Source organism: Pyrus communis, chromosome 11, assembly GCF_041283825.1.
Source record: "Pyrus communis isolate YQ-2024b chromosome 11, ASM4128382v1, whole genome shotgun sequence".
Classification (NCBI taxonomy): Eukaryota; Viridiplantae; Streptophyta; class Magnoliopsida; order Rosales; family Rosaceae; genus Pyrus; species Pyrus communis.
The window spans coordinates 27854949-27877166 of NC_142575.1; the positions used below are offsets into that span (position 1 = coordinate 27854949).

The 22218-nt window shown below is 36.2% G+C and overlaps 1 protein-coding gene across 4 annotated transcripts; it reads left to right on the top strand.

Moving 5' to 3' along the window:
- Positions 1 to 11476: 11476 nt before the first annotated feature.
- Positions 11477 to 16612, top strand: LOC137741738 (proton pump-interactor 1). Of its 4 annotated transcripts, none has more exons than XM_068481455.2 (8): positions 11477 to 11773; positions 12526 to 12929; positions 13592 to 13780; positions 13894 to 14061; positions 14194 to 14388; positions 15292 to 15390; positions 15487 to 15987; positions 16085 to 16612. In XM_068481455.2, exons 2-8 carry the CDS (start codon positions 12564 to 12566, stop codon positions 16394 to 16396), a joined length of 1830 nt encoding a protein of 609 aa, XP_068337556.2. In that variant the 5' UTR covers positions 11477 to 11773; positions 12526 to 12563; the 3' UTR covers positions 16397 to 16612. The 4 variants fall into 4 exon arrangements, with proteins under 4 accessions (XP_068337556.2, XP_068337555.2, XP_068337558.2 ...); XM_068481454.2 differs by having other exon boundaries at positions 11542 to 11920; XM_068481457.2 differs by having other exon boundaries at positions 11572 to 11773; positions 12544 to 12929.
- Positions 16613 to 22218: the final 5606 nt, after the last annotated feature.

Consider the following 22218-nt stretch of genomic DNA (forward strand, 5'->3'; position numbering starts at 1 on the left):
TTTGAATCAATACCGTACCATAATGCCGACCAAGAAAATTTTATGGTACTTCGAGGTATTTTATATGGTGAGTTTTTTAATTGTTAGATATATGTCTTTGTTACTTTGATAAAAAAAAAATTTAATGACTAAAATTTAGAAATATGAAATATCCTTTCTCCACGTGAATTGTTTTTTTTTTTCTTCCCTTTCTTTTTATGAACTCATGTCAATTAATGTGACAACCCGTCCCGAATTATTTGTATTGTAGGTGTGAAATGACGATTTTGCTCCTGGACGTTAATTAGTGTTGTAGGGTGTTTGGTTTGTTTTGTTTTTTGGTTGGTGGGCTGCCATTTGGACCACACACTCACACACACCCATCTCCTTCATTCCCGTGACTCTCTCTCTCACATTCTCTCAGATTTCATCTGTTGTCCGTACAAGTGGTACGGTCACTCTTCAAACTACCTTCATCTTTCACATATCGACGTCAAGGAGATTACTTTTGTGTGTTCTTTGTGAGCTCAGGAGCTCATCCATACCCTTAAATCGACATGAAATCTTTGAAAACCCGAGAACCATGGAAACCCGATTTGGTGCACTATTCATGCACATGTGATCGTGAGGTTTTTAGAAGTTTTTAAGGTTCTAGAAAGCTTTAGGACCTCTTCACAAAGCTTGGGGAGTAATTTTGAAGTGTTTTGAACGTCGAGAAGCTCGAGTTCATCGAGTTGCAGGTTTGGCCAGATTATTGAGGTTTCTCCGGCGAGATTCTGTTGGATTTAAGTTCCAAAAGTGGCAAGGTTTTGTTCTACTCGTTGTAAGCTTCATTTTGATACAAATTTCATGGAATTTAGTTGAGAAATGAAGTAGATATTAAGGTTTGAAGTTTTTCCAAGAACCGGCGAAAATTCGAGTTGCAGACGGTGGCGCTGATGGCGGCGGACAGCGGCGACCGACGAGGCTCAACGGAGAAGGAGGCGAATATTCCGTTAGAGTTAATGGAATATTCTAACGGTGTCAGGTAACGGCCGTTAACTTCTATTAGGGTTTTAACGGAATATTCTCTAACGGCGTTAGGGTTCCACACAAGTGGCAGACACGTGCCCGCGCGTGGCCGGCGCGTGGAGGCGCATGAGAGGTCAGAAAATTATTTTAAAAATATGGGGATGTTCGTGAGGTTAAGTAGAGCACGTTGGTATATTCAAACACCCCATTTGAGCAATGTATGAGAAGTTATTACCTAAGGTTGGTTATGTACGTTAATTTGATGTTTATATAGTTGTTTCGCATATAGGTGAGGACTATCCGGAGGACGAGCGCAGCCACGCGAGGCTCGAGGCTTACGACCCTTCTATGTATCAGTGAGTGGGCTTTTGTTTTCAGTGTGTGTGTGTATATATATATATATATATATATATATTGGTATTCTTTCCAGAAATTACGTTTTAATGGTTTTATAATTGAAATGCCATGTCGAATATCATCGATATTATTATTGTGATTGTGTTGGTTATGCTTTGGTGCCACGGACACTCAGGTAAGTCAGGTGAGTATGTTGTTAGTTATAGATGTAGTGTTGATAAGATTGAGTTATAGTTTATATTCCTGCACCTCGGTGATTGTGCTCCGCCAGAGTAGGGCCTAGCTTTCACGTGATCGTTCACTTCCCACACCGTAGGCTCACCTTGGATCCAAGGCAGGTGTCAGCCTGTCGTACGGATCACTTTAGGTGGTTCTGACTCGTAGGTGACTTACGATACATCGCACAGCCTTCACGTGATCGTAGCACTAAGCGTATTTAGATACACCAACTTGTCGTACAGACCACTATAGGTGGTTCCGACTCGTGTGCAGGATAGCGGTTGAGGAGCTATAGTTTCAGCCGTACAGGTCACTTTAGGTAACTCCGGCTGACGTACTGATATTACTGGCATATTATGATTTGTTTTATCTCACATGCTTGATGTTTATACTATTTGTTTGGATATTCTGACGCGGCATATTCTGGCATGGCATATTTGAGTTTTATCGTTTTAGCATGATTTGATATACGAGTACGTATGGTAATTTCTAGAAAGTATACAGGTTTTACAGAGAGAGGTTATAACTTTTGAGAATGAAATGATTTTGAAAAGCTTTGTTTTTGCCCACTCACGTTTTCTGTTTTGCGCCCCTCCAAGTTTTCGGTAGGGAGGACGTGGGTGACGAAGGAGGCATCGAGGCATTTCTGACAGAGCACCCTTCATGTAGGACTTTCTAGTTAACTCTTGTGTAGTGTTTGTTTATTCTGGACTGCACCTAGGATACTTGAACTTCTACTTTGCATTTTTCCTTCTATGTTTGTCACTAGTACTCACTGATCTTTTTATTGTAAATTATCTTGTCGACTTTATTTTTCTCGTATTTTCACTCTATTACTTCCACATTGCGTACTTGGTTACGTCACCTCGCGTGACGACCAGCACACCCCAATTTTTGGATCGGGATGTATCAATTAAGTTTGGACTTACACAAATCTAGACGTGTTCAATTTTCTTAGAATAGTGTGCACTCATCTGCATTTAAATTTAAATCTATTTGTAGTGATTTAGATTACTCAAATAAAAATGTACAGACTTGTTTTGCAGACATTATTGGGCTCTTCTTGGGGAAATAACAAAAATATACATGCTCAGTTCAAGTCACTTTTTCCCAAGCCGTTTATGTAAGTAAAGAAAATCAGTAAATTTTCTGATATAGCACAAAAGAAACCTAATTCTATTGATACACATGCCACATAAGTTCCGTGTGAACAAAAAATAAATAAAATAAATGTTTAATTTTTATGATTTGCATATTGAGTTGTTGGTTCAGTATTGGAAAGAATTCGGCTTGCACAAGGTTTGTAAGTACACCAGGTTGTGGTTGAGAGCGATTCCACTCAGGCTTACGATCAACGAACACTCACAGGATTTGTATGCATTTTGCTTGCTAGCGGAGGACGCACTGCATGTGGCGGCAACTCTACACCCCACACAGACCTTGCACATCCCTAGAACCTGTAATGGATTAGCTCAGTTTGCTGTTTCAAATAGCAACAAAGTAGTTTAGTTCGAGGATCCTCCTAATTTTATTCAGGATCTCTTCATTTACGATGTGATGTAACCTTTCTTTGAGGTCAATAATATATTTAATCCTCTGTCTACTATTTAGACAGATATCGTCACCCATTGTTACTAAGAAACTGAAAGAAACCTCAAAAACGGAAGAAAAAGGGAAAAGTGCAGAAGAAACATATGTAGAAATAGAAGCAACTTCCGAAACGAAGGGGACTAAACAGTAACAAGAGGGATCCACCGAAGAAGATCCTTTCTCTTCCCTTTTTTTTCGCAAGAAAAATAGGATATGGACAAAATTGATGAAACAAAAAAGATCTGAGTGAATGAAGATGAAAAAATAAAAGGTCAATTTTACTTTAAAGAAACACTGAACATGGTATTTAAAAAAAAAAAAAAAAAAAATCCCATTTATAAAACTTATTATCTAGATGGAAATTGAGAACAATATATCGTCGTTCCTGAAGAAAACAGTCACCAAATGTGTTTTCAAGCCTAAACAAAATGGTCAAAAATATGTTAAAAAAAAAAAAAAAACACACACACACACACACGCAAACTATGTTTTACCGTGTGCACCACGCCGGAAGCAACGAACATTCTACATCGCATGGTGCGCGGAGGCCAAAATATTCCACCAAGTCGTGACGTTAATCCGTTGTCCAATCATTACGCGTACGCCCAATGCAGCACAAAACTTGCTGACCGTATCAGCGGACCAAATGTGGAAAGAAAAAATTTTAAATTTTTTTTAACATTCTTCTGTAAGGTAAATTACACTAACAGTCTAACACGTTTGAAAAATCAACACAAATCAATTAAAATACAAAGTAAGAAAATGAGCGTCGGTCCGAATGAAGTAGGCCTCACGTTGAAATATTATCTTACCAATATTATTTTTATTTTATTTTAATAAACACCAAATCATTTAAACTACGTGGAAAGAAATTCACGTACGGAAATTCAATTATATGGACTAATGCTCTTATCCAATTGGGCTATAAACTACTTGCACTTGCCCAACTCATCTTATCAGAGTTAGTGTGGAGAAGTTGAGTATTTGATATTGTTATCATCTCTTCTCCACTTAGTGTGAATCCCACATCCCTTTGGTCTCAAAATTAGTGTGATGAGTTTATGCTTGTTCTGAAAATTCTGTTATTCATTTTCTTTAGGAATTTAATTATAAAGAATTTCTTAAAATTGGTGAAGACGATTGCTAATCGATTGCAAATTGAAATTGGTGCTGCTGGAAGTTATTTACAGAATCAGAGTGCTTTTGTCCCCAAAGATTGATAGTTGATAGCATTATGGCAGCGTTTGAGACATGACATGCGATGAAGGAGTGCAAAGGGGCCAAGATGTTAGGACACATCGTCCCCGAGAGGGGAATACGACAAGGGTGTCCACTTTCGCCTTATTTGTTTCTTATGTGTGCTAAGGGTTTCTCAGGCACTTTGAAGGGGGTGGCAAATAGAGAAGCAGGGGTTCACTAAAATGATGAGGAAAAGTGAATAATCCATGTCATTTCCTCCTTGAAATGATCTTCCGATTGAATTTTTGTAATTCATTTTCTGTACTAGATTACAAATACGGATACTATATTATTCTGTACAAGCGATACTAAAACAGAGAGTTGATACCCAAATCACACAATGGTCTTAATCAAAGGCTTCAAAGGGACTAAAAGATATAGGCCCAACAATCCTAAAAACTTAAAGGATTTTTAGTCAAAATGATCCTTAGATATATCTCATCATTTAGATCTTTGAGATTTAAAATTGATAGAATTGGTCCCTGAGTTTGTCCACCATAAATTATTTTAGTCATTCGGTAAAAAATTTCAGTTAAATAAGGATAAAATGACAAAAATACTCTTAAGTTTTGACAAATCATTTTAGCCTATTATTTATTAAATTGAGGGTACGGAATTCAGGGCCTCATAAACACATTTTGGGTGTTTTTCTGGTGCTGGACTGTGTTTGGCAGGCTGCTGTGCATCAACAGATTCTGCAAGTTTTCTTCAATTTTAGCATTCTCACGATTATCATAACTTTTACCACAACGCAAAATTCTGACAACACTGCATTCTTTTGAACCCTGTAGATTAAGGATTGTTTGGCTAGGAAATTTCCCTTTCTCCCTTTATGTGATATGACTTACTAACTGCCCAAATTGTTTTTTTTTTGCTTTCCATATTTTGAATTGAAGCTTGTACATTTTGCATATTCTAATCATTTTTGTCTGTGTATGCTTTTGTAGACTCTATGAATATTTGAAGTGTGTCCTCTAATGACCGTTTGGGTTGCACAACTGGCTACTACACACGATTCTGTTGAAAAGGCTGCTGCTGCTGATTTCCTCCCCATTTCATATTCAGGTGATCCCTCCAACATGGGTTATAAAAATTTGAATGTGCATTAACTTGCTCTGCAACAAGCTCTGGATATGCATCCCTATATGGGCAGCCTATAATATGATGTGTGAGTAAGTTACAGATGTTGCAAACCGCTGCAGTAAGTTGTGGATGCTGCATAGGTGCAGAAATCTGCTGTGTGGAGGAGATCCATTTGACATTTCAAAAACACCCGTTTTTTGAGAATTCTCGGCTGCCCATTGATGAGATTCAGTGGCCATCATATCAAATAATTCAAATGTCTCCCTAACTGATTTATTTGCTAGTGATCCCCCAACTCATGCATTAACATGACTCTTAGATATAGGATTAAGCCCATCGAAAAATATGTTCATCTCTGTATCAGAATCAATATTAGCATGTGGACATTTCATGTACATCTCTGTATATCTCTCCCACCCTTCATGAAACTCCTCATTCGGCTTCTGAGTGAATGTCATAATTTCCCTCTTGTAGTTCAATGTTTTGGATGTTGGATAATATTTGTTCATAACTTTGTATGTAATTGCTGCCAAGTAGTAATGCTATTAGCTGGAAGAGTGAATAACCATGTTTCCGCCTTATCCTTTAAAGTGAAAGAGAAAAGACGTAGCTTGATGGCCTTGTAAAAAAAACCCCTGATTAAAATATTTTTGCAGCCCAAAATGAATTTTGTGATGTGTATATTTGCATCCTCATTTGGCAGCCCACGAAAAGTTGGTAAAATTTCAAGCATATGGTGCTTGATCTCAAAAGCATAGCCCTCTTCTTGTGCGGGATACACAATACAATATAGAACATCATTCGCATGGGCTACCAATGACTCCCTGAGTAGTCTACCTGCTGCAGGTAATGCCAATGCCATTGTAACCTTACTGTTCGTCAAATCAGTAAACAAATCTGCATAAAGTACCCTGCAATGAACAGTCCATGGCAAATTATTTTCTCGCAACCGATGTAGCGATGTGCGCTCCGGTTCTGGATCAAACTGTGCCAGCTCTGCAAAGTGGGATCTGGTGCTGACCATGCACATATTTCAGTAACCTGCAAAAAAAAAAAAAAACGAAAAGCGAAGATCAAAATTAAAACATTTTATTTTATTTATTTAACATAAATAATTAATTAAGAATATTATAAAAATAAATTAATTAAAACAATTCTCGGCAATGGCGCCAATTTTTTGGTAGGATTTTTAGTACCCGCAAATTAACAGGATTAAAATCACCGAAAATACTTGTAAGATTACAACATAATTGTAGTATAATCGCTCATGCAAGGTCGCTGTCCCCAAAGATTGTTTGACTAATTTGTAATTAAATTAACTCTTTGTTAATTATCAAGATAGATTTTTATCGAAGATTTGAGATTTTTGAATTTGATAAGATTAATTAACAATAAAAGAATTTCAAAAGTTTGGAAATAATAGCAACAAAGAGAAAAACGTCTTTAAATTAAAATAATTATGAGAAAGAGGGTTTAACCTTCACCGTTAACAATCCTATGAAATTATACCAATTACTTATGAATTTCCACATACATGCTTTGAAGGTTAGGTTTTCCTAATGCATATTTTCCTTGAGATGTTCAAGTGAAAACGTAGACCTAACATGCAAACCGTCTGTAATGTTCAAATCAAATATAAACATGCAAGACTCATTAAGTTTTGTGAAAACCTTTTGAAAAATCATGCAACCCTTAAGAGTGTGATGTTCACCTTAAGTGAACTTTCAATTACTAATCACAAGAAGCCCTCCTCAATTTCAGGGTGATGTTCCAACAGAAATTGCATCAAATTACTTGTCTAATTATCCTAATGGTAGTCGATCACTAAGTTAATTCAATAGTTTATACCCGTGATTAATAATTCAAAGCAAGCGTAACATCCATTCATAAGCAAATTAATAAAATCACATATTCATGCTAAGGCTTATGGCCTAACTCTAGCAATAGGAATTAGTTACGCATACTCATAATAAAAACTAGAGAAAATATTATTATTAAGAAAAAGATCGAAAACACCTTAAAGTAAAAGTCTGAAATTCTTTAAGAACCCTAGCCAAGTTCTTATCTCCCACAAGTGCATCCTAGAAGAGAGAACCCCTATGGCTGGCTAAAAACCTTATTTATATTACATAAGCATTCCAATTATCCCTAATAAAAGTCTTAGGCTTTGACTAGGAAACCAAATAATAATAAAATAAACTAGAAATAAAAGTCCAATTAGACTAGGAGAATATGCACTGCTATTGTCCAGCCACGTTTTAGTCCTAAAACTCCTCCAAATCCGGACATGATAGCTTGTTTTAAAGATTGAACAATCTGAACACATCTTCAAAAGCAGCCGAATCCAAAATATGTTGTATTGGGCTCAAAACTCCCACTCAAGCCCGAAACGTCACTATTTCAGCACTGCGCACTGTTCATTTATTCTATCGCCATAAAATAACCGCTTAATGGAAAAATCTGATATTTTTGACATATTCAAGCTCAACAATTTACGAACGTCTTTCAATTGGAATTACTCCAAAATTCATCCATTTGATCACATTTCACCACAGAAGAAGTTGAAAGTCCTATATTAAAAATACACTTTAAAGTATCAAAATTTTTCCAAAATAATAATCAAAATAAACTAAAATTAGGATAAAATTTGTAATATAATATTGACTCATAACCCTACTACCCCAACGTAATGTCAGCACCTACGTGAGGTCGCTCGAGATTATCAGGTGGTCGACATTTAGTGGTGTATCTCTTGCCAATCATTAACTGCCACCTCGAAATAACACTACAAAGAACACGAGTTTCAAAAGATGATGCATTGAGTACATCTCTATCACCATTTGTGATGGACCTGACTTAGGAATCGAAGAGTTGTTGGACGAAGTAAGAAAAAAAGTAACAAGGCACTTAACAGGAAAGTTCGGAAACAAGCCCTCAAATGCAGGAGTTAATACTCTTAAACTACGAGGGTTACAAACCTCATGCACAAATATACTCATTTTTAATATGAAAGACCTATAAAATTAAAAGTACAAGTTAAATTAGAAATTTCGACCCCAACTCATAATTCCAACTTTAGCTAGTCAAATTGTAAATCCAAAATTCTGAAATATATATTTGAATTTGGTGCATGTTGGTCCACTAGTGAGTGCTGACCAGCCCGACCTACATATAAATAAAGCATGTAGAGCATGGACCATTTCTTTTCTCTTTTTATGCGGTCACGGCCCGTTTCTTGTGCAGCTTTTAGCTTACTCTAAATTGAAACGTGATAAATAAGGTCCAATTGCAAGTTAGGTTTTCCAGAAAAAGGAAATCTTGAAGGAAAGGATCTCTATTTTTTTTATAAAAAAGGGGATTGATTGTGAGGTTCATATTACATCGAACTTTAATGATCTAAATCGTTATTTTTAAGTTGCACCTCATAGATCATCCTTGCAAAATATTAGTCAAATCGAAAATCTATAAGACATCTAATTGGGTTCAAATAAATTAACGAATACTTTGTTATATAAGAAACAATGAAATTTTATTTTGATAATTAAATAGGCAAATGGTTTCGGATTGAATTGAATTTTTGCAAGGATGATCTATGAATTGAGATTTACAAAATAGATGGTTCGGATCGTTAAAGTTCGAGATGGAGTGAGTCTCACACGTAATCCTCATTTTTTGGAAAAAAAAAAAAAATAAATAAAGATCCCTTTGCATAAAGGGCCTGTCCAAAAAATTGCCAATTTGATAAACTTGTCCAATTGTTGGTTTTGCGAAGTTTGATTTTTAACTTAATTTTATTCACGAAATAGTAAGAATATGTATGAATTTCTTTAATATATTTACCTAAGGATTACTTTTGGTTTACTCCAACAAAAATAGAGTATATCTGATGTAAAACAATATGTCCGATTTGAAAATCGGCAACCCAATTTACATTAGATCAAATGTGTATTGACTAGATTTAACTCGTATACAACTTATAAATGACCTTAAATTTTTTTTTTTATTTGTAAGATTAAAGTTTATCGAATGGGAAGAGCCTCAATTTAAATTACACCAGTCAGTTCATGAGAAAATAAAAATAACCAAATAAGTTCGTTCAATAAAAGATGAAAATTGCAAAAAAACTCGAACCCTTGTATAACAAAGGCAGAATGTCGCCGAAGCTGCCTCTACCTCGCCGATATCCACAAAGGTAGCTGCTAATAAAAAATCAACTCCATGTGATTCACAATTTGGATATGATGTAGTCACAGATAATCAAGGTTCTAAAAGACACTAGATGTTAGTCGAGTGACTAGTTAAGGCGCTAGGATTTAAGTAAATATATTATATTTCGTGTAAATAAATGTTTGCTTATACTTAAAATATATATAATTTCAACATAAACTATAAAGTAGAATGACATGTATACTATTATGAAGTATTTGAACATAATGAAAACGTGGGGAACAAAGGATACAATGTGTATTCATTTAAGTATGCAATAAGTCTCTTACAATTTATTGAAAAAATTAAATGCAAAATGAAAGTGATCTATTTTATGTCTAAGTGAGTCTCGAGCTAGGTGGGCCTGGACGAGTCTGGATGGGTTTAGTAGGTGCCTAGGCGGTTTAGACTGGTGTTATTTCTTAATTTTCAAATATTTAGAGCATTAATCGGGACAATGATCAGTCACTTAGTGTATAAACGAGACCTAAACCGTACTAGACGGAGATTTTTAAAATAATCGTCATAATCTACCAAAATTGGATGTTAGTTAAAAAGTACTACAACATTTTCTCAGTTTTGCTCCCGCATATCCAAAAGCAGCATTTAGAAATCTAATGCAAATTAGTCCCCGAAAAAGCAGTTAATCCATAAATGCCATGAATAACCAAATCTCATCACAAAAGCCAACCCACCCACAATACAGTCAGACTTTCAACACCATACGCGTACAACAGTACAAAAGTACCCTTCTGGAAAACCCAGATGGGCACATTCGTACTTTCACATTCCGATGATGTCGTCCGCATCCACATCTAATCTGATTTTTCTACTGCACTCCACTTCCCTCGTGACCCGCTGCCAAACGTGGCGTTAGCGAACAACACGTGTATACAATGGCGAGTGCGGAGACGGAGCGCAAAGCCAAAACGATCAGCTGCATCGATTTATCATCGATGACGGCAAGTCCCTTTCTAAACCGCGTCGTTTCGTGAAACCTATCGAGTTTCATTGTACGCATCGAAATTCACATTTCGTCACGGTCGTTTTCAGTTTTTACCACGGCCGGTGAAGCTACCCGTGTTTGGGAACATGATTTTATCCGAATTCTCTTTGTGAGAATTTTATGAAGTAGTTTATTTTATCTATTCATCAGTCTTCTTGCGGTCTAAAATTATTTTTAATTTTTTATTTAAAATTAAACACAAAAAATATTTAATAAAAATCACACGATGTATAAGGAACGATTAAAATGAATTGATTCTTAAGATTCTCATAAAGAGGATCTGGACATGATCCTCATCCTGTGTTTGGTACTTCATATGTTCGTACTTTTTTTATTTGGTTTATTAATTTTTTTTATGCTATTAAAAAATTAGTTCAATATTCTTTTACGATAAATTAGGCCTCTCAAATGAATCGTATTTTTCGTGTTATTTTTTGTATTATACCGTTATCTTATTGTTCGGATCGTGTAAAAAATTAGTTGGCTACTGATAATGTATTTAGGAGTTGTAATACCATAGTATTCTTAACAAAATTCATACACTAAATTAATTTTTGACTGGCATCTACAGAAAGCGATAAATTTTCCAAATGGAAAAAAAAATTATTTAACTTACTAATTTTATTGCTCTAATGGAAAAAAAAAAAACACTTATTGCGGCCTATTTTATCTATTAATGATTTACACAATCACACATAAACAGTAATTAATATCATAACAAAACTCACTTTATTATTATAGGCGAAAGCCCGGAAAGCCCAAAAAATTAAAGGGCCCAATTTTAATTATATTTGTAACTGAAGGGACGGGAAATAAAACGCTTCTCTACTTAGTCCAACAATATTTACTGAATGTAGAAGTTACAAACAAAGCAAACCCCAAATCCTCTTGCCTCACCATAAATGTCTGTCCTTCTCTCTCTACAAGTAAACATCTCCTCCTAGTAAGGGTAAATCTAGCCCACCACCACTCACTCACTCTCTCACCTCCTTCTCTTTCACTTCTCTCTCTCTTGGAAATAGGATTTAGAAAGAGAAGGACTTTGAAGGAGGGAAGGAAGGAAGAAGGGGAAATAATAAAAGGGTAAGGAGATCTTGACCATATCCTTTTTTTCCATTTTCTGGGTTTTTTCTGTACTTGGATTTGGGGGCCCTTTTTCTTTACCAAAAGGATATTCTTTCTCTCCCTCTCTCTCTCTTACTGCTTCCGTTTTTTCTGTTCCTGGTATTGGTAAGAATCTCCCCGAAATTTTTTTTTTTCAGTTTTTGTTTCTGGGTTAATTTTGGTTCATGGGTTTGATCCAATTGGTCTCGGTTGTTCTGGGTGAAAGAATTGTGTTCGGATCGTGTGTGTTGGGTTGATTTGATTGGATTTTGTTGCTTGTTCGATGTAAAGTCCCGATCTTTTTTATGCATGAATTGGTTCTGTAATTCGATGCGTTTTTTTTTTTTTGGGGAAATTGAAAATTAAATACGTCTAACGGCTGTAATTATGTATTGATCTTGTGATTTTGACGGTTGGGTAATTTTGTATATTTAATTGTATGATCTGGGTTTATCTTGTTTTGGTGTTTGAATGATCTGTGAAGGATTTTAGATTGCCATGCGCTGCATATATCAGCTGGGTTTTTATTCCTTTTTTTTAGATTTGTTTGTTTTGACGATCTGAATGGAAATGTGCTTTTAAATCTGTAACTTTTGGATTGTCTTCTCTTTGTTTTTAATTTATTGTTTTATATAGGTATTCGTATGATTGACTAAAATGTGATTTCTTGAAGCATTTGCTGGTTACCCCTGTTTTTCTTTATATAACATGATATTTGCCTTCTACATCAGGAATTTTGGTTTTGTAAGGCTGTTCTTTTGTTGAAATCATGGGTGTTGAAGTTGTGGGATTTGAGGTGATCCAAGGACCAGTGGGGGCTGTCACTGAAGGAGGGAATTCTGCCAAGGAAAATGGAAAATTGGATCAAGGTCCGGGCGGTAATGAGCCCATACAGTTTGGATCGCATGGTGATGAATCAGACAAAAAGGAAGTCAACGAGGTTTCGGTTCCAAACTTCCCCAAGGATGCAGTTGACGAGTGGCCTGCTCCCAAGCAGATCCATTATTTCTACTTCGTCAGGCACCGGACAATCGACGATCCAAAAATAAAGGCGAGGATTGATCATGCTTCTAAAGAGGTGAATGAGAGGAACAAAGCCCGTCAAGACATCATTGAAGCACTACGAGCAAAAAGGGTTAGTAGAATCTTCTGACCTTATTAGCAAATCCCATTTGTTTGAGTGTTGCTGTAAACGTAGTGTAGCTGTTTATCTGTTTGTTTTAGATTATTGACTCCTTCTTGTAGCAATGTTTACAATATGACTGTAGAACTATAATAGATGCTCATGGACATCCATGATTGCATGAATTGTCATTTGGAAACAACCAGAGAAGACTCTTTTATGCAGTCACATTGGAGACAATGTGGCTCAGGAGGGGGATGGGTATAGCTCACATATCTATTTGGAGGTTACCAGTTATGTTTAATAGTGGAAACTGATTCCCCCTCCTCCCCCCAAACCAGGTCTATTGGTACATGCAAGATGTTATATCCATTTTTGATTTGTATTATAAGATGATAGCAAAAAAATTACTTTTAAAGAAGTATACAGAAATTTTAAAGAAGTATACAGAAGATTCAAGAGCATCGTTCTTGTTGAATATTGTGTTATAAAATTCTGCTGTATCTATTTTCTAAAGATGATTGAAATTAGTATGTAGTGTCAGAAGGCAAATTAGGAAATACATAGTATAATGGACTGTTGTTCATTTTCAATTTTAGAAGAATGGCCTTTGATTTTGCTATGTTATTGCCTCCTCTCTCTTTTTTATTTGTCTTTTTATTTTTTCTGTGCAGATTGAAAGATCAGAACTGATTGAGAAGATTAAGGCTCTGAGGAATGACAACAGGCAAATTAGGTCAATTGTGGGTGAGAAGTTTAAGGATTTACAGCCTCTGCGGCAGGCTCTTGGAGAGATACGCAGTGCAGACACTGCTAGTCGCAGTGGTGGTTTATGTTCATCAGAGGAGGAGCTTAACAGTCGTGTATGTTTCTTTTCCAAGCTCTGTGCATCTCCAAATTCATCATTTTCTTTTCCTATCTTTTCCTGCTGCTATGACTTCTTGGCTTTTTCACCCATTACATACTGTTGGAACAGATCCAAGGGTTGCAGTATTATATGCAACATGAGAGCATTCCATTGTCCGAGGAAAAGAAAATACTTAAAGAGATGAAGGCTCTTGAGAACACAAGGGGACAAGTTATTGCTCGTGAGGCTGAGCTAGCTAAACTGCTTCCTAAAGAAGCCCTCAAGGACCAAGTTAAAGTAAGGGGATTCTGTTTTTACTTGTATCTTTTTGAGCCTTTTATGTTTCAATGAATTCCTGAAAATTTTGTGCTGCAGAATTGCATCATTTTATAATACGTACTGATCATTTGCAAAATTGTGTTGATGTAGCTTATGGATGGTGACTTAAAGGAAGTAAAAAAGGAGCAAGATGGTGTTAGGGCCAAAATTAAGCACCTTGATGATGCAGTGAAGGTGATTGACAAGGCAATTGCATCATTACAGGAAGATCTGAACAATGTAACTGAGAAGAGGGATAAAGCATTCGAAAATATTCGTCAGCTTAGGTTACAGACTGATCAGGCGGTAAGTCATTTTCAGTTTCTCTCTCTCTCTCTCTCTCTCTCTCTCTCTCTCTCTCTCTATTTTATATATATATATATATATATATATATATATATATATGCTTGTGTCTCAATTATCAAAATTCGGGTGCTCAAAATCTCTAAAGTGTTGAGTGATTTTAATTACATCAATTTAGCAAGCCACAGATCCTTGTGTTTTCACTGTAAAATATGTGGGCATAGTTGTCTATATGAATGATTGGGTCAATTGACCGTGCCAAAAATTGTTTTCAGAATAGCTTTAGGTGCTGTTTATATCTGACTTTTAACAATCAGGATGAAAGCATATCTCTTTCTTTAGATGCAATTTAAATTAACAAACATTGTCAGTCCGTTAAGCTGAAAGATGTGTTTTTTAGCTGGGAAACTAGGGAAGGTGAAAGGTTGAGTATATATAAGTAATTATAGTTAGGATTACCTTAGCTTTCTGTTTTTGCTTCTCATCTGGTTTGTTTATTGGTTGCTTATAAAAAGTGTTCACTTTGTTTCTTAACTTTTGGCAACACTTTTCCATCAGTCCTTTTTCCATGTTAAAAACCTAATGAACTTAAAAAGATGAAAAGGTGTGTTGTGAAGAATTATATTGGAACTTGGAAACATGTTGTGTGAAATTTGGTTCAGTTGTAATCTATTTTTGCTTTATAAAAGTTGAGTTTTTTGGGTTGGTATGTGGCCTCTTATTTAGACCTTTGCAATATGAAATTGTGAGTATATATATTTAGGGGGATGATGCGGTGTGCTGTCGTCTAATTATTGTAATGAATGCCCTCAAAATTAACAGTTATCCTTCTGACATGAAGGGGTGCATGTAGTGATTGCATTGCGTGATATTATCGCCCTATAATTATATTATTATGATTTTCAGAATGCTGGCTTCTACCAAAGCCGTGGGGTCATGACCAAAGCTAGAAATCTTGCTGCTACCAACAATGTCAAAGCACTTGAAGCACTTTCTAATGAAGAGGTTTGTATATGACTATGCATTGTTTATAGCAATTTAACTCCTCCATATAATGTATAACATCTGCATTCTAAATATTAGTCTTTGTTTTTTCTTTAGGTTGAGAAATTTATGTCCCTCTGGAACAGTAACAAGGATTTTAGAGATGATTATGAGAAAAGAATTTTGCCATCTCTGGACAGCCGTCAAATGAGTAGGGATGGACGTATAAGAAACCCAGATGAGAAGCCATTGGTGGTTGTGGAAGCACCTGTGGTAGAGACAGCACCAAAATCTAATGCAAAACAAGCTAAGGAAGATACCAGATCTGCCCTGCCAGATAGTTCGACTACACAGAAGGTTCAGAAAGAAGCCAAAAATAAAGCAACTGCTCCTAAATCTGCTGCCGAGCATATTGATGTGGCTGACGAGGAAATATTTGTTTCTGAAAAGGAGATCCTAAAAGAAGAGAAAATTGATCCGGCTAAGTTGAAGGAGATGAAAAGAGAAGAGGAGATTGAAAAAAATAAGCTGGCCTTGGAGAGGAAGAAGAAGAAGGCAGAGAAAGATGCAGCTAAAGCAGCTATTAGAGCTCAAAAGGAAGCCGAGAAGAAGCTGAAGGTAATTATCTATTAACTTATTTCTTGTTATTACTTTATCTATGTTAATCTGGTTGGTATTAGAAACTAACACGAGTTACCACTTTGACTTGCTTCAGGAGCGTGAAAAGAAGGCAAAGAAGAAGTCATCATCTGCACCCGATACCAATCCTGAGGAACAGATAGAACCAGTTGATGAGGTTGCAGAACCAGAAAAGGTAACTGAAAAGGTTGAAGCTCCTGTCCCGGCAAAGGCAAGGGTGCAAAAGGATAACAGTCTGAGGAACAGAGGTCGAGCAAGAGGTTCAGACGCACTACCAAAAGCCATCCTGAAGAGGAAGAAGTCGAGTACAAACTATTGGCTATGGGCTGCTCCTGCTGCTGTGTTAGTTGTGTTGTTTCTAGTACTGGGTTACTACTATCTTCATTGAGGAAGGCAAGCTGGAACCGATTGAGGTAGAGAAGGCTCAAGAACTACAGTTTTCTGCTTGATAGGCGTGGGATAACAACTAGGTCTGTCTGTTTAGTTAAATTAAGTTATTTCTGTTCTTTACATATCCTTTTTCGGGATGGACTCAAAACTCATAATGTTTGTGGTAGTCCAAACTATCTTTCAATGGAGAAGAAGAAACACATTCAGTTTTCTATATGTGATTTCAAATTTTGAACTTTGTCCCCTTTTCATGGATATCCTGATTCTGTTATTTTTCAAGCAATAGAGTTTGAAATTCATCTGCGATCCTTCGGGACGGTTGGATAACTATTTCGTTTTGGGGAGTGATTGATTTTAACACTCCCTGCTTTCCCTTTTGCATTCCTCTGTTTAGAACCCTAAGGGGAATCTTTTTTTTGTTTAATAACCATCCTTGAATGCTTTTATATGATTGCGTGGAATTTTATGCGTCGACTCGGGAGGAGCTCCACTTGTTTTCTATGGTAGAAATTAGCTGTTAGAAAATAATTCACTTAATAACTGAATAAGCTGGAGATGGTGAATCAAGCGACCGAGAGGTCTGCTTGAGGAGTTCCTGTTGGTGGCAATGAGCGACATAGACCCGGTCTCCAGCGTGCGGGACGGGACACTACAAAATCTACGTCGTGATGCGTTGAATTGTACTCGACGGCAAGTTTCTCATTGACGCATTCAAGGGTTGGAAAATCAATGTGCGGTCTTGGTGGTTTGCCAATTTTCTCAGTTTGGCAGTTTGCAATGCGATGTTAACTTTTATGCTCGTTTGGTCCTAAAACAACTTTCTTGTCTTGTGTTCACGACCAACTCTTTAAGTCTTCGTTTTTTGGTTTCTTTCATGCCGTCCAAGCTGCATACTTTTGGTTGCTCCTATATGAACACGGATCCCCTCCGGATCCATTATGTGGGGATCCTATGAATTGGGACCTGACAATCCACCATATGCTGCCAAGTTCTATGACTTTTGTGGGGATGAGGATCCTGAGGCATCCAGCTGCACTACCAGTTTCCGTGTTTCGTATAATGACGATTGATCCATGTAATATCTCTGTTTTAAGTTTCATCATTTCATGCAGCCTTGCTCTTGGACTCTAACCAAGGTTTTGTATCTCCAATAATCTCATCTCTTTTATATAAACACGAAGTTGATGCGTAATTGGTTTTTTTATTCTTTTCTTAACGTCTGTTTATTTTCATTATTGTATTAATGTTTTCTGCTGTTGTTTATATAATTCTAAGAGGAGACAGATTAATGGCATGAGGGTAAAAAAAAATAAAAAAGAAAACTAATGAAAATGATTTGAAAACTTTGAGTTTTAATGATAAGGACAAAATAAAGGGTAAAGTGAATAGTATCAGGATTGACTTTTTAGTGTAAAAATGTGGTTTTTCGTTAAAGTGAACAGTATCGTGGGTTTTTCATTAAAACTCTCCCAAAAAAAAAAAAAAAAAAAAAAGAACAAGGGAAGGAGGGAAGGATGAGGAATGCACGGGTTGGCCTATTTTGGCCTAAGTTTTTTTTATTTTTTTTAATTTTTTTTTTTTTTAATTTTTAATTTTTAATTTTTAATTTTTTTTTTTAAATTGGTTTGGGATTTTGTTTATGTTTGGGGTTCTTTTGCCCTAATTAATATTGTTTTGAATTCATATAGAAATTTTTTATGTTTGGGGTTGTCATGTTCGAGTATTTAATTTGGTATTTGGTAGTTTACGTTACAGTTGGGATAAATCCAAGTGATAATGTCTTTTCTGATTTATGTTCAAATGTTAACACTTTGTAGATTTTCAGTTTTTAAACAACAAGAAAATGTAACCGTTCAGACTCCAGAGTGCTTTGTCATTAAGGTAAATGATTTCCTTTTTTGCTTTGTGCCTTTTGTGATTAACAAAGTTTAGTAATTTGTTTATTCACTTATTAATTAATTGGTGAGAGGATGAAACACACTGCTGGTTACTAAAAAACTAACGGAATCTGACAGAAGAGCTTTCGTTTCTTTTTCTTTGCTTGGATTAATTTTGTATTTTTTTATAGAAATTTTTGTGCATATTTTTGGGAATTTTTATTTGGTTAGAGACAGGGGAAGAATATAAGGAGAGGAGAATTATATCCTTCGAGTTTCTAGAAGTTTTAATGCATGTCGCGTCTTGCATTTTCGTAACGTCTGTCCAAGTTGTCACTTAGATCTTTTGGTTTATGGCTACTTTAGTTTTTCACCATTAAATTGTAGGATTAAAGTTTTTAATTGAGTTCTTATTTAATTCCAGATCGGAATGGGTGCAATCTGAGCACTCCTAAAACTGAAAAGTTCTCTGAAATTTGTGAGAATGGCTATGTTAGATATTGTTTATCATCCATGCAAGGATAGCGTACCAAAATGGAGGATGTTGTGAGTGCATTAAACTTTTCTCTTCCTTTTAGAAGTTTTCAGAACATAAAATTCTTTTATGTCTATTCTCAGAAGTTTCTATTGTTGTATCATTTTCTGTCTTTATTTACCATGCTATAGTTTGGATTCAACTGAATATGATGTTACTTGACATGTTCAATTGATTGCATAGATCTAATTCCATTGGCGGATTATTATCTGTCCTTTGTCTGAATGCATCAGTAAACATTGTTTGTTTCACCACCAAGTACGATTACTGAAAACAAATATAATAAAGAATTTATTTACTTTTTGATGGACATACTATAAAATGCGTAAACATGCTAATAGAAAATACTCTTGATAAGCACTAGAGAATGATGTTATTCATGCAGTTACACCTGAAAGGCTGAAACAGTTGGTTTCCGCCGCAACGCACGAGCTAGATTAGCTTATTATCTAGTTAACCCTACGAAGAAGGGGAAATTTGCAGTTGAGTTCGTTCTTTGTCTGTAAGTTATTAAAACGAGTCTTGAGGTGGCATTTTTGTAAGCCCAAAAGCCAGAGGTTCTCTTCTAAAAAGCAAGCATGCATTGCTTCGAAGTTTGGCCCGCTTTTGTAAGTTCAATGGTGTACATATTTGCATTTTCTTACATTGTTTGAAATTAGAATTGTACATTCTTTGTTGTATTATCTATAAAATTTTTAAGAGATCCTAATTTGTCGACTATCAGCTGTGAAATCCCAAGTGGGCTGAGAAAAAAAGTGTGAAAAATAATGGGCAAAAAGAAATTATGCTGAGAAAATTACACCAAATGCAGGACTTTCCAACTAACAAAACAAATGAAACTATCTTTCTGCTTTTGTGGGTACCGAAAGTAGCGATAACAAAACCTATTGCTGAGGTTGCAGAACCAGGAAAGGTAATTGAAAAAGGTTGAAGGAAGCAGCAAAAGGATAATATTCTGAGGAACAGAGGTCGAGCTAGGGGTGCAGAAGTACTACCGAAAGACTCCTGAAGAGTAAAAAGTCGAGTACTAACTATTGGCTATGAGCTGCTCATGCTGCTGTGTTTGTTGTGTTGTTTCTAGTACTTGGTTGCTACTATCTTCTTTGAGGAAGGTAAAGATGGAACCGGCTGAGGTAGAGAAGGGTCGAGAACTACAAATTTCTGCTTGATAAGCGTGCAATAACGACTATGTCTATGTGTTTAGTTAAGTTATTTCTGTGAAGGGTCGAGAACTCAAAACTCATAATGTTGGCAGTAGTCCAAATTGGACTACTCTTTCAATGGAGAAGAAGAAACGCACATTTGGTTTTCGTTATGTGATTTCAAGATTTTAAGTTCGTCCCTTTTTTCATGGATGTTATCTTACAGAATATCCTGGTTCAGTGGTTGTGTTATTTTTCAAGCAATCATGAGTTTCAATGTCATCTGCTTTCGGGGAGTGATTTCTTTTTACACTCCATGTTTCCCCTCTTTGCATTCCTTTGTTTTGAACCACAATGAGAAATATTTTTTGTATAATAACAATCCATCATGCGGATGACGCTTTACTGCAATGACGGAAAGTAATTATGCTTGTGCACCTTAGTGTAGATTTTCCCACCAATTTACCTTCCCCCTAACAACAAAGTATCTAATTCACTGACGCTATCACTTTCATAACAAAAGAACAATACTTTGGTACTCATAGGATGAGTAGGAATGTCTACTCAAAACTATTCGTTACTGATTCATAGAATTTCGTGTTTTTTATCAGAACTGTTTATATTATAAATCATTCTATAAAAATTGCCTCTGCAACAAATCAAATAAAACTAAAGTCATTTAGTTGTTGAAGGGTTTTGAAATCTCTCCTTAGCGTATTGAAGGGTTCTGAAATCTCTCTTAGAGCAACTCCACCCCTAAGACTTTGCGCCAGCACCCAGCCCATTTATCCACTTCAATAAACAGTAATAGACTTCAATGAACAGTAATAAGTCAAAGCATCTCTACCCCTAAAAAAAATAGACTGGTCAATTTTATTATTTTTTATTACAATGGTCCTCTTATCCGACTTGTCATCGTCAGCCTCCGTACCTTCTCCGTCGTCCTCCACTTTCGCTTTCCCTTTCTCCTTCTTGTTCTCCGCCTCGACCTCCACTTTCTCCTTCTCTTTCTTCTTCTTGTTCTTGTTCTCCACTTGGGTCGGTGCTAAAGCTGGGCCAACCAGTCTCAGTCTAGACCTCCGCCTTGCTCTCGCCGGAGTTGTCCTCCTCTTCCTTCACAGCTTCCCCTTCCGCTTCTTCCGCCTCCACCTCTTCCTTCTTCGCCTGCTCTTTCTTCTTCTGAGCTCCCTTGACCTTCTTCCTCGCTGGCGCCACGAGTCACCAGCTTGATTTCGCCGGCGCCACCAACTGCTTTTCTTCTTGCTCAGTCGTCTTGCGTTTCCTCGGCACCATTCCCACAAAACGCACGCTAATAGGCCGGTCCCTGGCTCTGTCAATTCTAGGCTGGCCTGGAGACCAGCTTGGGCTGGGTGCCAGGCAATTGAACGGGCTGGAACGGATTGACTGAGTCCCGGCCCCTTTTTTTTACTGGGTGCCGGCCTAATGGTATTCCGGTGGAAGTGCTCTTAGGCATGTTGAAGGGTTTGAAATCTCTTTTTCGACGTTTGGTAGGGCTTGCAAATCTTTCTTTGAAGTGTAAGGGTTTGGAAAAAAGTACCTTAATGTGAGGTCATGATTATTTGCCATTTTTCTCAACAAACCAAGGTCTTTGATTGATTGATTGATTGATTTTTTTGTTTTTTTGAAAAAGTTTGATAGTCATTGAAGAAGAGAAAAACGTAAAAAGCATAAATGATAAGGTGCATAATGAGTGCAAGGGTTTGGAAAAAAGTACCTTAATATGTGGTCATGCTTGTTTGCCATTTTTCTCAACAAACCAAGGTCTTTGATTGATTGATTGATTGATTGATTGATTTTTTATTTTTTTTGAAAAAGTATGATAGTCATTGAAGAAGAGAAAAACATACAAAGCATAGATGATAAAGTGCATAATGAATCTTAATAAAAATATTACCGAAGATTTCAACTCCAAAAAAGAGAAAAAAAATGTTCGCACAACTAACAAAGTTAACTATCCTCCAAAGAATACAATCAAAGTAATTACTAATTATGGCAATCCTCAATAAAAGCATCTCGAATTAGGTCTGGTGAGTCTTCAAACCACACAATCTCGAATTTGGTCTTTGCTTGTTGCTCGCACATATATATAAAATATATGCAGTTACAGTAAGCAATAACTTATTCTCTTTCATTATTCTCTTCATTATATCTTATTTGTTTAATAAACATCCATCATTGCTTTTATACGATTGTGTTGAATTTTATGCCTTGTTGGGTAGTTGGGAATGGAAGGAATCATTCTAAA